At 47.1% G+C, this 13,802-nt stretch overlaps 1 protein-coding gene across 1 annotated transcript in view; it reads right to left on the minus strand.

Annotated features, from left to right (window-relative positions):
• The window catches only part of LOC119385510 (O-acyltransferase like protein), a 55,662-nt gene that overhangs the window by 21,972 nt on the left and 19,888 nt on the right, over nucleotides 1-13,802 (minus strand). Inside the window, exons 5-8 of the mRNA XM_037652933.2 lie at nucleotides 9,078-9,169; nucleotides 5,115-5,297; nucleotides 3,841-3,934; nucleotides 2,160-2,261 (exon numbers count right to left, since the gene is read on the minus strand). Of these exons, the coding sequence (XP_037508861.2) occupies nucleotides 2,160-2,261; nucleotides 3,841-3,934; nucleotides 5,115-5,297; nucleotides 9,078-9,169 (471 nt within the window). The remainder of the gene's footprint in view (nucleotides 1-2,159; nucleotides 2,262-3,840; nucleotides 3,935-5,114; nucleotides 5,298-9,077; nucleotides 9,170-13,802) is intronic.

The raw sequence follows: 13,802 nt of genomic DNA on the forward strand, positions 1-13,802 counted from the left end.
TCGTTAACTTACGCGGAATTAGAAAATTTACACAATTGAGAAGTACAGGGCAGGATATGATACCGTGGACTAGCTTGTAAAGAAATAAGAGATCAGAGCGATTTCGTCGGCAGTGAAGTGATGGCAGTGATAATAATTCAGCAGTACTTGAACGAGATCCAGAGTCATTTTTAGCAAAGCGATGGTTATATATGCTGAGGAATTTTTTCTGGACTCGTTCAATGGTGTTACCGCTGGATTGAGCAATGTCATTCCATATCACGGACGCATACTCAAGTTGCGGAAGACATATTGCCGTGTACAATTTGTGTAGGGCCATGGGAGACCTGAATTCTCGAGATATTCTACAAACACATCCGAGAGAACGAAGGCCCCGCATAGCAGCACGCTTAACGTGAGAAGAAAAGTTTAACGCGCTGTCAACAACAACACCAAGATCACTGATTTCATAAACCTTGCATAACGGCACAGAATTGACAGAGTATTGAAATGACACGCTAGATGTTTTGCGAGTGATAGACATGAATTTTGTCTTCGAGGTATTCAGAGAAAGGTTATTACCGTCGCACCATTCGGAATAATAATAATAATAATAATAATAATAATAATAATAATAATAATAATAATAATAATAATAATAATAATAATAATAATATCTGGGGTTTAACGTCCCAAAACGACCATATGATTATGAGAGACGCCGTTGTGGAGGGCTACAGAAATTTTGACCACCTGGGGTTCATAAATGTGCACCTAAATCTAAGTACGCGTGCCTCAATCACTTTCGCCTCCATCGAAAATGCAGCCCCCGCGGCCGGGATTCGATCCGGCGACCTTCGGGCGTACTGGAAGAATTCCAAATTTTTTTGCGGCGGTCGATTCGTGAGGCAATAAGCTCCTTTAGAGAAGCCATTCCGTGACTACTTGGAAAAGTGTTGCAGGGCCCCTTTTGTACTTCAACTTGCGGAGAGTGAATGTCAATAGTCTGAACAGGAGGAGCATAGGCGTAGGCATAGGGGTAGTTCTTGTTTTTTTTTCTTTTTTTTGGGGGGGGGGGGGATAAGGGGAGCCCTACCTTCACCCCCGAAACTTTTGCAATTGGTATGCATGTATAGTATACACGCGCATATACAAAAACACATGCACACGCACATAAAGGATGGTCGGACCCCTCTCGAAATAAAATCGTAGCTACGCCCCTTGGGTAGGTCGATAAGTGCTAACACATATCTGGCTCGCGGGCTTTTACTTTTATCAGTTGCGCCTGTTTATATGGGGGAACTGCAATCCTTAGTGCAAAGTGAAGTGCTTGAAGAGAATAATAATAATAAAAAGAGCTTTAACTTGTTTCGCAGGCCACAATTCAAGGGAAATCTTAACACTAATTGAGTTAAAAAACGAACAAAACATTTATTCAGGGAACTTAAGTCAACAGGAGCCGCTACACAGTAAAATCTAAAGAATGCATGGCATCCCGGAACGGCCAATATGCATCGCTTGTGGGAAACACAGTTAAGGAAGTCATATGACTAGAAGTTGAAGTTCACAAAAGTGTGGCCACATTATGAGGCGCAAATTTCGCATTCCGCAAATCATCGTTCAGTAGCAATGTTTCGGCTGTGTAAGATTTCTACTGCTGTGGATGCTTTGTGGTACGCGAGAAAACACCGTATTTGCAAAAAAAGCGAAAAAAAAAAAGAATTGCACCAATCAGTGCAACACAGTGACGCACACCATTGCGTACGTGCCACTTGAATGCGATCTTTCACGCATGAAGTAATAAGTACCTCATAGCCTTTCCATAAGGCCTTCATCGCATTCTCGGAGAAATCGAGCAAGCACAAGGCATTCAATGTTTACACGAGATATCTTCACAATAGCAATCACCAGCTGCTGATTGCCAAGCTGCTGCTAATGCGATATTTCCTTTCATGGATATCGGAGATAAGATCGTCCCCATGTATTCAGAGCAAAAGAAAAATAAGCTTACTGTAATTGTCCTTGAAGTGCCATGGAAAGAAACAGCGCTTCGCCACGATTGCACTGACACTTCCACGAAAGCGGGAAAAAGAGAAGGCCAGTAAACGCCTGTGCGCAATAATCGTGCCGCAACCTCGCATTATATGCAGACAAAGGGAGGAGGAAATATTCGCGGATACCTGATCACTCGATGAAGCAGGTACTTGAGCACGTAGCGTTTGGTCCGCACGGCGTTCTCCTCTCGAAGCCGGCGATTGCACACGTAGACCATCATTAGGCCCCTGCGCGCGCGAGCGAGCGCCTGCACGTTAGGTTTGGCGGCTCGTCCCAGCAAGGGAACCGCGCACCTGGCCTGTATATCATCTCGTGTATGCATACCTAGACTCAAAGTGCACTCGATCAACCTTCCCATCTTGAGACAGAGCTACGCAATCGGTGTGTCTGTCTTTTAATATAGTACGTAGCGTCAACATGCCTTGTGTTAGTTCTTGCGTTACTTACAATGAAACGTTCCATAAACTTTCAACGTACATATTACTTCTTGCACGTACAGTGCTCGGCAGTTGAAACGCGATACTCTGAGCGCGTGGCTGCTGGTGGTGAGGGTGACGGTGAGAGCGAGAGCTTTCGTGGAACATGTAGACCGCATCTCGTAGACAACCGTTCATTCTGTGGTGCATGGTGACGCCGGCGAAGCTCTGCTTGCCATGGCTTCAAAACACTGCGCTCACGTGGCGCGTCGCGCGAAGCGGCTGGAGCTGGCGGGCGCGCATTACGAAGGATTGCAGAGCTTCGCCGGCGCCACCAAGAACTACACACTGAACGGCTGTCGACCGGATGCAGTCACCATGCGTCACGAACGCTCTCGCCCTTACCGTCACCCTCACGAGCTGCGAGTATCGCGTTTCTATCGTCCAGCACTGTACGTTGCATGATATCAAAATAAACCTTACAAAATTCCTATGATCCGAGGTGATGTAATCATTCTATTTTGACGCTTTTCTTCCTTTGGGCTTTTCAGCGGTGCGCACGGCATTATCGCCAGGATTGACTCGCAGGGAACTGCTGATGTAAATGTGAGCATTCCAATGAAAGCGCTATTGCGAGGCTTCTCTTTTAGTATTATCATAAAGCTCAATAACAGTTACGTTGGTAGGATATACTCAAACAACATGACAATAGTGAAGATGCCACATGAACAGTAGCATTGGTAGCAGTTTATTGCACTTTGGAAAGGAAGTAATATAAGTACTGCGGGTACAGTCACTATGGCTGTGACCCGTGCTTTTCGTCCGTACGTTTATTCTTCACATAATCAACTACTCAACGCTATTCATGTCAGATCTTGTTTGCGAAGCTGCTACCGAGACGAGCCTTGACAAGTTTTATATTCTCCAATGAGAAGCCCTATTTTTTATTTTATTTATCCTAATACAGCCCTAGTGCAGGTGTTTTTCAGAATGCAAAGATGCACGTGCTATTCAACCTCTATTGCTGGAGCCAGAGGGGGGCTGGGATGCAACATTTCCACGATTGATTACATAGCTGTACTTGTTCTTGAATCTACATCGTGCACTTTACGCAATGTTAGATAATCTATTGTAACATACTTCGTGAATCACATACTGATGCACTATTTCGTGCGCTTCATTGCCGTCATCTCAACGACGTCGAATTCTGTAGGTCTCAGAATGCTCGTCAAGTTATATATAACATTTAGTCAACCTTCTTCTGATTTGAATGGAAAAGAAGGTTCCTTGATAAGAGAGGGATAGAATCGCGCGACAAAAATATTCACAGCTTTCCAGCCGAGGGCAAGAAATATCATCCACAAAACTTATCTTCACGCGCGTTTCTTACAGCAAGCAGATAATGGTATCTCCGGCAGGGGTGAAGTTGACGATAAATTGTATGGTGATGTCCTTGATCTTGTCCTTTAGCAGGGCCAAGTTCTCTGAAACAAAGCCCCGGGAGACGGAAGCGTTACGGTGGTTTTATTTGATCACACAATCTGCACATTAGTTTTCTGTTATCATTTTTCTTACGCAGTTCATGTCAAAGGGGCGTCTTGAAGCGCCAGTAGGTACCTGGTACTGCGTGGAAACAGCGCAAAAGCGGGACTAAGTAGAGGGAACACAATCTCAGGTTCCCAACAAGCCGCACCTTGGCAGCACATTGTTCTTCGTGTGGCTGCGCCCCACTCTTCAATGAGTGGGAGGTCCTCTCAAGATATCGAAATCGGGTCTAGCGCGAATTTGATGAAGCCTTTCATATCAAGAAAAAGGGGAACACGTGCGTCAACGAGCCCTCAATCGCGCTTCCAGAGAGAGAAAGTGTTGTTGTCAAGTTAAATGTGATACCTTCACTCGTGGCGGACTTCTGTTGTAATTTCGTCACTGTCGCCAAGTGACAGTTCATGTTTTTGTTTCCTTTTATTTCTTATTTTTGGTATATATTTTCTGATACAATAAACTTGCGCCAGTTGCTCGAACAGCGCTTGTGTTATGTCTTCCCTCTACTTAGCCCTGTTTTCGCGCTGCTTCCACGTAGTTCGTGTAATTGCGGAAAAAAATTATTGTGCCTGGTGCGCCCATATCTGCAGCCATTGAAAACTGACGAAAGTAACTTGGTGTCCATTGCAGTGGCGCACCACACCGGTGTTCTGTAAACGGTATTCTATTCGAACGGTCTTAATAGCCATGCTGTACGTTCGTGCTGTAGGACTGGGCTCTATGGCCTATAGTGTCACACTGAAAGCGGACATTATAGTAAGTCGTTTATGAGACAAGTTACGTTTGAACATTCGTTACGCTTCTCGCAATATGTCGACCGGCTTCTCTGGTAATAATATCAATATCCGTAAGTCATAGCGTAAGACTAATGGTATGACTTAAGACGAAAAAAAAGAAAAAGGGGATGCGAATTTGTGCGCCTATTGCTTCAGTTCAATATAATATTGAGCCATTTTGCGATTTTCGATAGACATACAAAAAAGTAATAGCTCGGGCTTTATTGCAGCAATGTTATTTTGCGAAATAAACCCTGACATAACTTTATGACGGTGACTTCCTCCTTTGGACTCAATTTAGTTATCTATCGCCCAGTTACCGCACGAGGTTGCAAGATGTCCTCACTGGTCAGCATCATGGAGTGCAGGAGCAGGAAATGGCCCATGAGGAACCAGACGACGCTGAGGGCACGCAGGCCGACGACGCTGGCCATCTCGGCGCGCTCGTCGTCCGTGCTGAGCAGGCGGCGCGCGTTGCTCGGCGCCGAGAAGCAGCGGAATACGTCGCCCGCCCAACTGTTCTGCGTCACTGTTTCAAAACACGAGCGAGGTTGTGGCCATGCAGTTTAAAGGGGCCCGGCAACACTTTTACAAGTAATCATCGAATGTCTTCATCAAAGGAGTATATTGTCTCACCAATCGACTGACGCAAAAATGTTTAGAATCCGTGAATTACTAGCGGAGTGAGAGGGATCTGTCGCACGCTTTAAGCGCTTTCTCTCTCCTTCCGTACCTGAGAGCGCGCTGAAAGCTGTGCAGGGGGCGATGACAAGGGCGTAAGAAATTACGCCCATTCGTCAGAACGCGTCATGACCTTGAGAACTTTTTTTGTTTTCGAGCGCGCGGATTCCTTTCAGAGGGGTCGCGGCCGCGGCAACTATGCAGCTCACCATGCTAAAATCAGCCAATGGCCGTGGACCTGACGGCGCCATTTGTCGAGAGAAGAGCGAGCGATTTCTAGGTGAATTTATGAATTTATTGCAAATTCCAGGCTGGTGTGCTGCACTCTAATGTTTGGCTCACGTGTTCTCAGGAGCCTCGGCTACCGATCGGCAGCGTTTTCTGACCGTGTCGAAAAAGTGTTGCAGGGCCCCTATAAGTAGTCAGATACAATACTATATATTTCTAAAAGAATGAAGTTTATTCATTTTCTCGATCACTCGATAACTTGTTTGTTATTGCGATAGTAGTGATACGAACACACCAGGCGCATCTTTGCCGTAGGCGTCGCAGTGAGCTTCCGTATAAAGTCCAAGCGCACTGAAATCTCCCTGCGTGCCGTATACTCTACGTGCGAGTGAAAGCGTGCGAGTGAAAGCGTGCGAGGGCAGCCTATGATCGCGGTTCAAGCGAAGAGGAAACGCACCGGCAGTCTTCCCCATCGCGAAAGGCCCATAGGGGGTTCCTGAGGGTGGTTCCGGTAGGGAACTGCGTACTTTGATCAGCCGGGCGCGGTCGCGCGCGCCCTATCTTGACAGGGTTCAGCAGGCGGCTCATACGTGCTATGTTCTGACCGCTCAGTTCGCTTGGGAGCGATAGACAGCCGAAAGGTTGCTTCGCTCGCGCCAGCGGTCTCGTTTACTTACGCCATCGTTTTGTTGAGTTACGCAAAGTCGGTTGCTCAAGGGGTTAGCTACAGTGTCAATTCTGGTGACTTCACGCTCAAGTATGGCTAGTTGTAATGACGTAAGGTGCCAAAACATGCAGTATGGCCGCTTCTGCGTCACCAGTGGAGCCACTGAAGGGGCGGCCGTGGAAACGTAACGATAATTTGCGCGAGCACGTGACGAGAAGACCGTACCGTGTCGTGACGTAAGGGCAGAGTAGCGACCGAAACTAGCTTTTAATAATAACGATATCTGGGGTTTTACGTTCCAAAACCACGATATGATTATGAGGGACGCCGTAGTGGAGGGTTCCGGAAATTTCGACTACCTGGTGTTCTTTAACGTGGAATGACATCGCACAGTACACGGGCCTCTAGCAGTTCGCCTCCATCGAAATGCAACCGCCGCTGCCGGGATCGAACCGCGACCTTCAGGACAGCAGCCGAGCACCGTAACCGTTACACCAGCGCGGAGGACGAAACTATCTTTTGGACACATGATGTAACTACTTTTTCAGGGTGCCCTCACGCTTAGACGCACGTTTTCTGTGCTCTTGAAGGCTTGGCCTTTGATTTGACACCACAAAACGACAACTGAAAATGTTCATGTCTGGACCCATTTAAGACAGCAATCTATCTGTCGACGGCATACAGCGACTGTGGCAAATACTGTGTATTGTGGATAGGACGAAATTAGCACTGACTTCTCTTCTCGGTCTTTAATTTTCCCAGTGGTCTTAATGCTTAGAGGGGAGTTCCTCATTGGTAATTGAGAACCGTCGCTGTTGGTATACAAGTTTAGTTTGGTAAGCGCTGCTTTAGGGAATATATATATATATATATATATATATATATATATATATATATATATATATATATATATATATATATATATATATATATATATATATATATATATATATATATAAGCCCCAAAGAAAAATAATACAGAAAAGTGTTTCCGAGGCTCGCATTCGAACGGGCGACCCTTCGTTCCGCAGCGCGCGGCGTGAGACGACTAGGCCTCGGAGAGTACGTCTTTCAGCATAGTAACGGCGAGCAATTTATATACCTCATTTACCGCTGGCGGTAAATGGCGGTAAATGTAATACCGATGGTGTATATAATGGTGTATATAATACCGCTGGCGGTAAATGGAGTATAGCTCGGAAGCGCTTCAGCGTGTTCTCTTGATCACCAGCGAGATGGCGCGAAGGGCGCGCTTTAAAGGTGGTCGCCCCGCTCGTTGCGATACGCGCTTGCTTGCCACTTTTACCAGCTGTACTTTGCCCTACAGGGCGTGGTCGCCCATGCGCGCGCGCTAATCTCGTGATGGGGGCGGTTTGTACGTCTTGTGCTTTCACCGCAAAGTTGAAGTTACGCAGCACACGAAGGTCACTTCGCTCGCTGCAACGGCCGCGTTTGCGAAAGGTAACAACTGTGAAAGTTGTTAGTTCGCGCTCGCCCTGTGTATACCAGTGCGTTCGTTTCACGCGTCCTTCTTTGTGTTTGACCAGCGCGCTTTAAGTGTCGAGCTGTGACAGCTGTTAGTTCGCGCTCGTCTTGTGTGCGTTGTTTTCATTCGTCCTTTGCGCTTGAGCAGCGCGCTGGGAGTTTCGAGCTGCTTGTCGTTCTTCGCGTTACATTCCAATTTGTTGCTATCGCATTCATTGCGTCGCCGTTGCGGCGAAACTGACTTTTTATTATATGTTTATTTGATGTGTTCGAGCTTCTATATAGCGCCGGTTAGTCCTTTTCACAGATAATATGTTGATTTAAAAAATTGGGGGACCCTTAAGCTTCGCCTTTAAGAGTTGAACGCAATAGCGAAATCCGGCCCCTAGTGCGCACTTCAACCAGTAAGTGCATACTTATTAATTTGTATTGTTATACACACACTCACACAGACACACACACACGCGCGCGCGCGCGAATGGTACATACAGGTTTTTGATTTGAAGCAAGAGTCGCATGGCCTCTAAGATAGACGCCGCGCGCTTGCCATCTCGGAGGCCATGAGGAGTCTCACAATGCCTCACAGACGGCAGCACATTATCTAGCGTTTGCTGTTTGCTTGATCAACGCCTCCTCTGGAAAGCCGGTGGTGGTTTGATGTGTTTTCCGCTAGATGGACATAGCTGTACATTTTTAGAGCTGTTTGAAAGTTCGTGTGTGTTTTTAGCGGCGATGGCTGCACTATCCCGGCCTTTTTAGACGTAGTTTGATGGCCTCCCAAACGCGCCTACAAATCGCTGAATGGGCTTGTTTTCGTCGTGACACCTGTCCAACAAAATACGTTAAGGAGATAGCCTGCGCAATTCAAATCCTTTCACTACATGGCATTTATGTAGTGTTTTTTTCCGCAGCAGCTGCAAGTAACGTCGTGGCTTTGTGGTAGGACACCTGCTTGCCACGCGAACGGCCATCGGGTTCGATCTTCAATGGGACCGAACATTGTCTTCTTTACTTTATTTGCTTCTTTCTCGATTTTTCGCTCACAGACGATTTTTCGCTCACAAGCAACGGGGCCGACGCCAACGGCAGAATTTCTGCGACAGGAGCTCTCTAACGCTATTGCGTTAAAATCGCAGCCATGAAACAAGAACTACATAAGATCGTACCTAGACACAACCAAGGCATAGCGATTCATTTAAGATGTCCATTCACAGAGTGACACTTCATTGGACATTGAGGTTAAGTTACCATGACTGCTGTTCCGAGTGGGCTTCAAGTTGTCCAGAAGAGAAAGCAGCGATCCAATGACCACGAAGAACAGGATAAGTCCAAGCGCCACTCTGAAAATGAAGACAGATTGCGTACGTCTGTAATTACACACGTTTTGCAGACGACACGCCACGTAGAGCTCCTTTTGATATCATACCTTCAAATACGAGTTATCAGTGGTTGCAATCCACCAAGACATATTCATGAAAGACACGACTCACAAGATATATTTTCATCAAGTACTTCCCGTGAAAGAGATTGCGGGAGGAGGTCAAGGCACACCCATCGCACACCCGGTGCAATTTCGCCTCCGTAACTCACGCCAGTGATCAATAAACATTGAGGTGGCGTATGAACGCTAGTGTGTTAAAATATGTGTGAGCAGACGTCGGTATAGACATGGGACGAAATAAGGCTGATAGTAATGCTGAAGATGAATAGATAGAACCATAGCTCGGCAGAAAAAGTGCAGCTCACTCAGACTCACTCAAGAAATATATTTTATGCTTAGCGCTCACTCGGACTCAGACTCACTAAAATTTTTCTCAACCTGACTTACTCGGACTCAAACTCACCAAAATATTGCTCACCCGGACTCACTCAGGCTCACAGCCCCATCTGAGGCTGAGTAAGTCTGAGTGAGTCGACTCACGAGTGCGTTTGCCGATCTATGAAGGCAACTGACACAATACAGTAAAACCTCGGTGATACGATCACGGCTCGTACGAATTTCGGGGTGATACGAATTTTTCTGTGGCACCGGCCAAGGCCCATTAGCCTGCAATGTATTGGAGTACGGTTGTTTCGAACCGATTTGCACTCCGCGACGTTTGATACGAACGTACGCTAGCGCACAGGTACGAGCAGATGCTTCCCGCGCTATCGCGGAAGACGTGGCAGTCACGCGCGGGCGAGGGCATGCGCGCTGCGCGACCATCACCGGTGCCTTGTTGCCTACCAGGTAGTGCGCGCGAATCTTGGAGGCCTTTAGGCGCCTTCGCGTTTAGATTACAGATGACGTTGACGCCGCGCTTTTTTTTTTTCCGACGCGTTGACGTGTGCTCCTATGCTCGAGGCAGCAGCGTCTTTGTACTCTGTTAACACGTGCCTGCCACGTCGATGCAAGCCATGTCCCCGCAATCAGACGGTCTATGAAACAATACTGAAACTTTGGCTGCAGGTCCGTCATGAAGTCCCATGAAAGGTGGACGAAGACCCCAAGAGACGAAGCGGACGGTTTTGACGAAAGAGCTTGACCGCTATCTTGTGCAAAGCGCTTCTTAAATCACTTTCGCCGCATTACTCTAGTGTGATGCAGAAAAGCGTAGTAAGATTAGGAAGGGGCTACTAGCGGTCACGGGGCACAACACACCTGGTTTATTAATTACACACGCGCGCATGCACCGTATATTTACGAGTACAAGTATGATCGTTGACGTCTAAAAACTTTACTGACAATCATTCAGAGCTGTTCATGACGTCGCTGCGGCCCTGAGAAACACTAAATGAAAACGTATGCCAACTTTCTTTTGTCGCATACTAATTTCCATGTTTTCTGGTGATACGAATTTCGGATGATACGAATATTTTTGGTAACCCCGCGAGATTCGTATCACCGAGGTTTTACTGTATTTACATACATCCAATTATTTATTCAAACTGAAGGTCCTGGACCTCAAGATCATTGAAAAAAATCACGCCATATCCACGAAGTGAATGATGATTGAGGAGCTGGCTCGGAGATAATAGGGTAAACCGTGAATGCTCCGTACAATTCCTCTACTGCCATATAAAGCTGTGACACGTTGTTATGGTAGCGATTGTGGTCAGGTTGTTGTCGAACCACAAGCGGTCGCTGACCTTGCAGCTGTGGCCGAACGTGTGGTCGAGGAAATCGCGCTTGAAACGCGCGTCGGCGCCACCAACTTCAGGAAGCGACCGCTTTCGGAGATTGGCCGCTGCATCCCCCGCCCGTACCTCTTCGAGGTTCTCTTGCCGCCGCTTCCGCGCTGCTTCGGCTTCGCGGGCTTGTGTCTCGAGGTCCGCACGACGCTGACGTCTCTCTGCGGCCTCGCGAGCTCTCACCGCAGGGTCTTGGCGGCGAGCCCGCGCTGCTGCTGCCTTGCGAGCCCTCCGCTCCACCGCCTTGTCTTCTTCATTGATGTTATTAGTATCTAATCGCACTGCCGGAGTGGAGCGAGCGCCGCATGCTGCAGTTGGTTATGCGATATGTGGTTTTGCCTGCGTTAATGTCATCATCAAGGCGCTCGAAGAACAAGAGGAAGAACACTTCTCTTTCGCGCTAGCTGCGCTTTTAGCGGTCGCCTCTGGAACTAAGGTTACGCTTACGGAGTGGGACGTTGCCCCAGCTTAAGAACCTGTCTGGCCAGCTACTGAAAAGCAAGCCTCACGCCACGCTGACGAATTTACTGACATTACTTTTCTACGAACCAAGGAGCAAATTTACAAAGTTTTCTTTTATCTCGTAAGCGACATTTGTCAATGTGGTGTTGCCATGCGGAAATCAGGTTGGGAACAAACGGTGTTGACAGGACAGAAGCTCATCGCCCCATGGCTTCTTCCTCTGCTGGTGTCTGCTCAACGACAATGCGCATGAGGCACCAACTGGCCCGACAGGGAACGCTTCTGTCATTGGCGAGGCGCCTTCATTAGTGAGATGTACAAAAATCAGCATTGGCGAAACTTTTTGTCACGAACATTTTCAGTGTAATGGCGCGCGGACCGATGCTTATATTCACGAAAAATCTCCGTCACTCGAACTGTCCATACGGGAAAATCACTCGACATAATATTAGCGAAGGATGCCTGTCGATTGTGAACAGCACTTGCGAGCAAAAAAAAAACTTTCTGAATTCCCAAACAGGACTCTGTATCTGCAAAAATACCCTTTATTCACGAATATTTTTGCCGGAGAAAATTGTTGCGAATTCTGATAATGGACATACTATAAAAATTGGAGGCGACCCTGATTCCTGACTTGGGTGCCTGGTAGTAACACCCGCACTTCGGCGTTCGTGTGCCCTCCAGGTGTGTTCCTTGGGCTAACTTCGTGTTTCGTCGTACTGCCGAGGCGGATCTCAGGGGCCACGTAGAAAGAAGCTCGTTGTTGAGATCTGCTCCGCCAGATGCCGCAACGACCCTAGCTGCTCACGAGAAAACCGTCTGCTCTTTCAGTAAACTCATTCAATTAACTTTCATTATTTATCCTGACAGTTAATTAGCCCTTATATTAGGCAAACTCCTACTATCCAATATAACTCTCAATCTGAACAGGAGCCATCGATGCCGCACCAGTTTTTATCTTTTAAAACACGTTTTCTGAATGTTCGGTAAGCGCTCGACCGGAAGTGCTTGGAAGGGAAACAAAGGTGTCGCTCGTTGCTCGTGCCACTAATAAAAAGCAAGTGCCACAAACCGCTCGAATAGCGCCGCTGTGATGTGGGCCTTGGTTTCAGTAGCGTTTCCTGTAAAGTTTGTGTGTCGTGACGCAGAAGGTGTTTACGTGGGAATGAGCACGTGGTGTTTTGATACTCGCTGCAGCTTGCTCAGTGGTCTGTTACGCTGCTGCTCATTTTGCCCTCCCGAAAAAAAAAAAAGATTCGTTCCTGCTTAAACAAAAAGAAAAAAAAAAGATGAAAAGGAAGTAATGTGGCTGGGTCATACAGTCGTTCACGAACTGCACATGACATTATGGGATCATGATGGGTCCAATATTGATGAAGTAATTGTAAAGATAATGCTATCGCGATATCAAGATCTTTCTTGTACAGGAAGATGCGCATAAGCTGCCGAAACATGACCAGGCTCGTGTTTATAGACTTGTTATTTTTGCAACATAACACTGGCCATTAAATTGTGTTGGGCGTACCAGTAAATTTCATTCTCTGTCGTCGATTCACAGCCGAATAACATTCGGCTGTGGTGGTTGTTGAGCTTCATGTCATAGAAGTCGTAGCATTGCTGCGAGTTTTTCACTTCGCCACGCCCGTAGCCGGGGGGGGGGGGGCGCCCCCCCCCCCGGAATATTTATGATACATGGTGTTTTACCGAAAATAAATAATGAAAATAGGCGTTTTTCTCAAATAGTCAAGGCTTTCAGCAAGTGCCCCCCCCCTCCCCCCGAAAAGAATTCCTGGCTACGGGCCTGCACTTCGCTCCATACTATCGTTTGCATGGGACCTCATTGAGGTAACATCGAAAATGCATGCAACCTCGACCTCTCTACAGCTGGCAGTTTTGCGTCAGATAGTAAAAATAAATGCAGCGAACAGCAAGGTAACCTCCTCTCAAGGCCGGGCAAAGAATAAGTCAGGATAGAGGGGGTAATGTGGCACATCTCAATCAGTTTTTAACCTTTTTTTGCTTGTAAAAAAACAGCCCTCCAAACGAGACGTTTACGTGAGGAGGCAAACACTGCGCAGTGTTTTTAACACGGAAGTGTTTTATGCCGGGCTCCACCACGGCTCCACTGACGTATTTCCGTCACAGATATGACGTTTTAAAAATGCACTAACAGATGGCAAAGAAAAACAACAAGAAAAAAATTCCGTCAGCGGGAGTCGAACCTACGACCTCTCGCTCCGCAATGCACGGCGCGAACCGACTCGGTTATAGACGGCACGTTCTTCAGCGTACTACCGGCGAGCTATTTATATACACCATTTACCTTGCGCCTCAGAGATC

This window comes from Rhipicephalus sanguineus, chromosome 1, assembly GCF_013339695.2.
Source record: "Rhipicephalus sanguineus isolate Rsan-2018 chromosome 1, BIME_Rsan_1.4, whole genome shotgun sequence".
NCBI classification, from domain to species: Eukaryota; Metazoa; Arthropoda; class Arachnida; order Ixodida; family Ixodidae; genus Rhipicephalus; species Rhipicephalus sanguineus.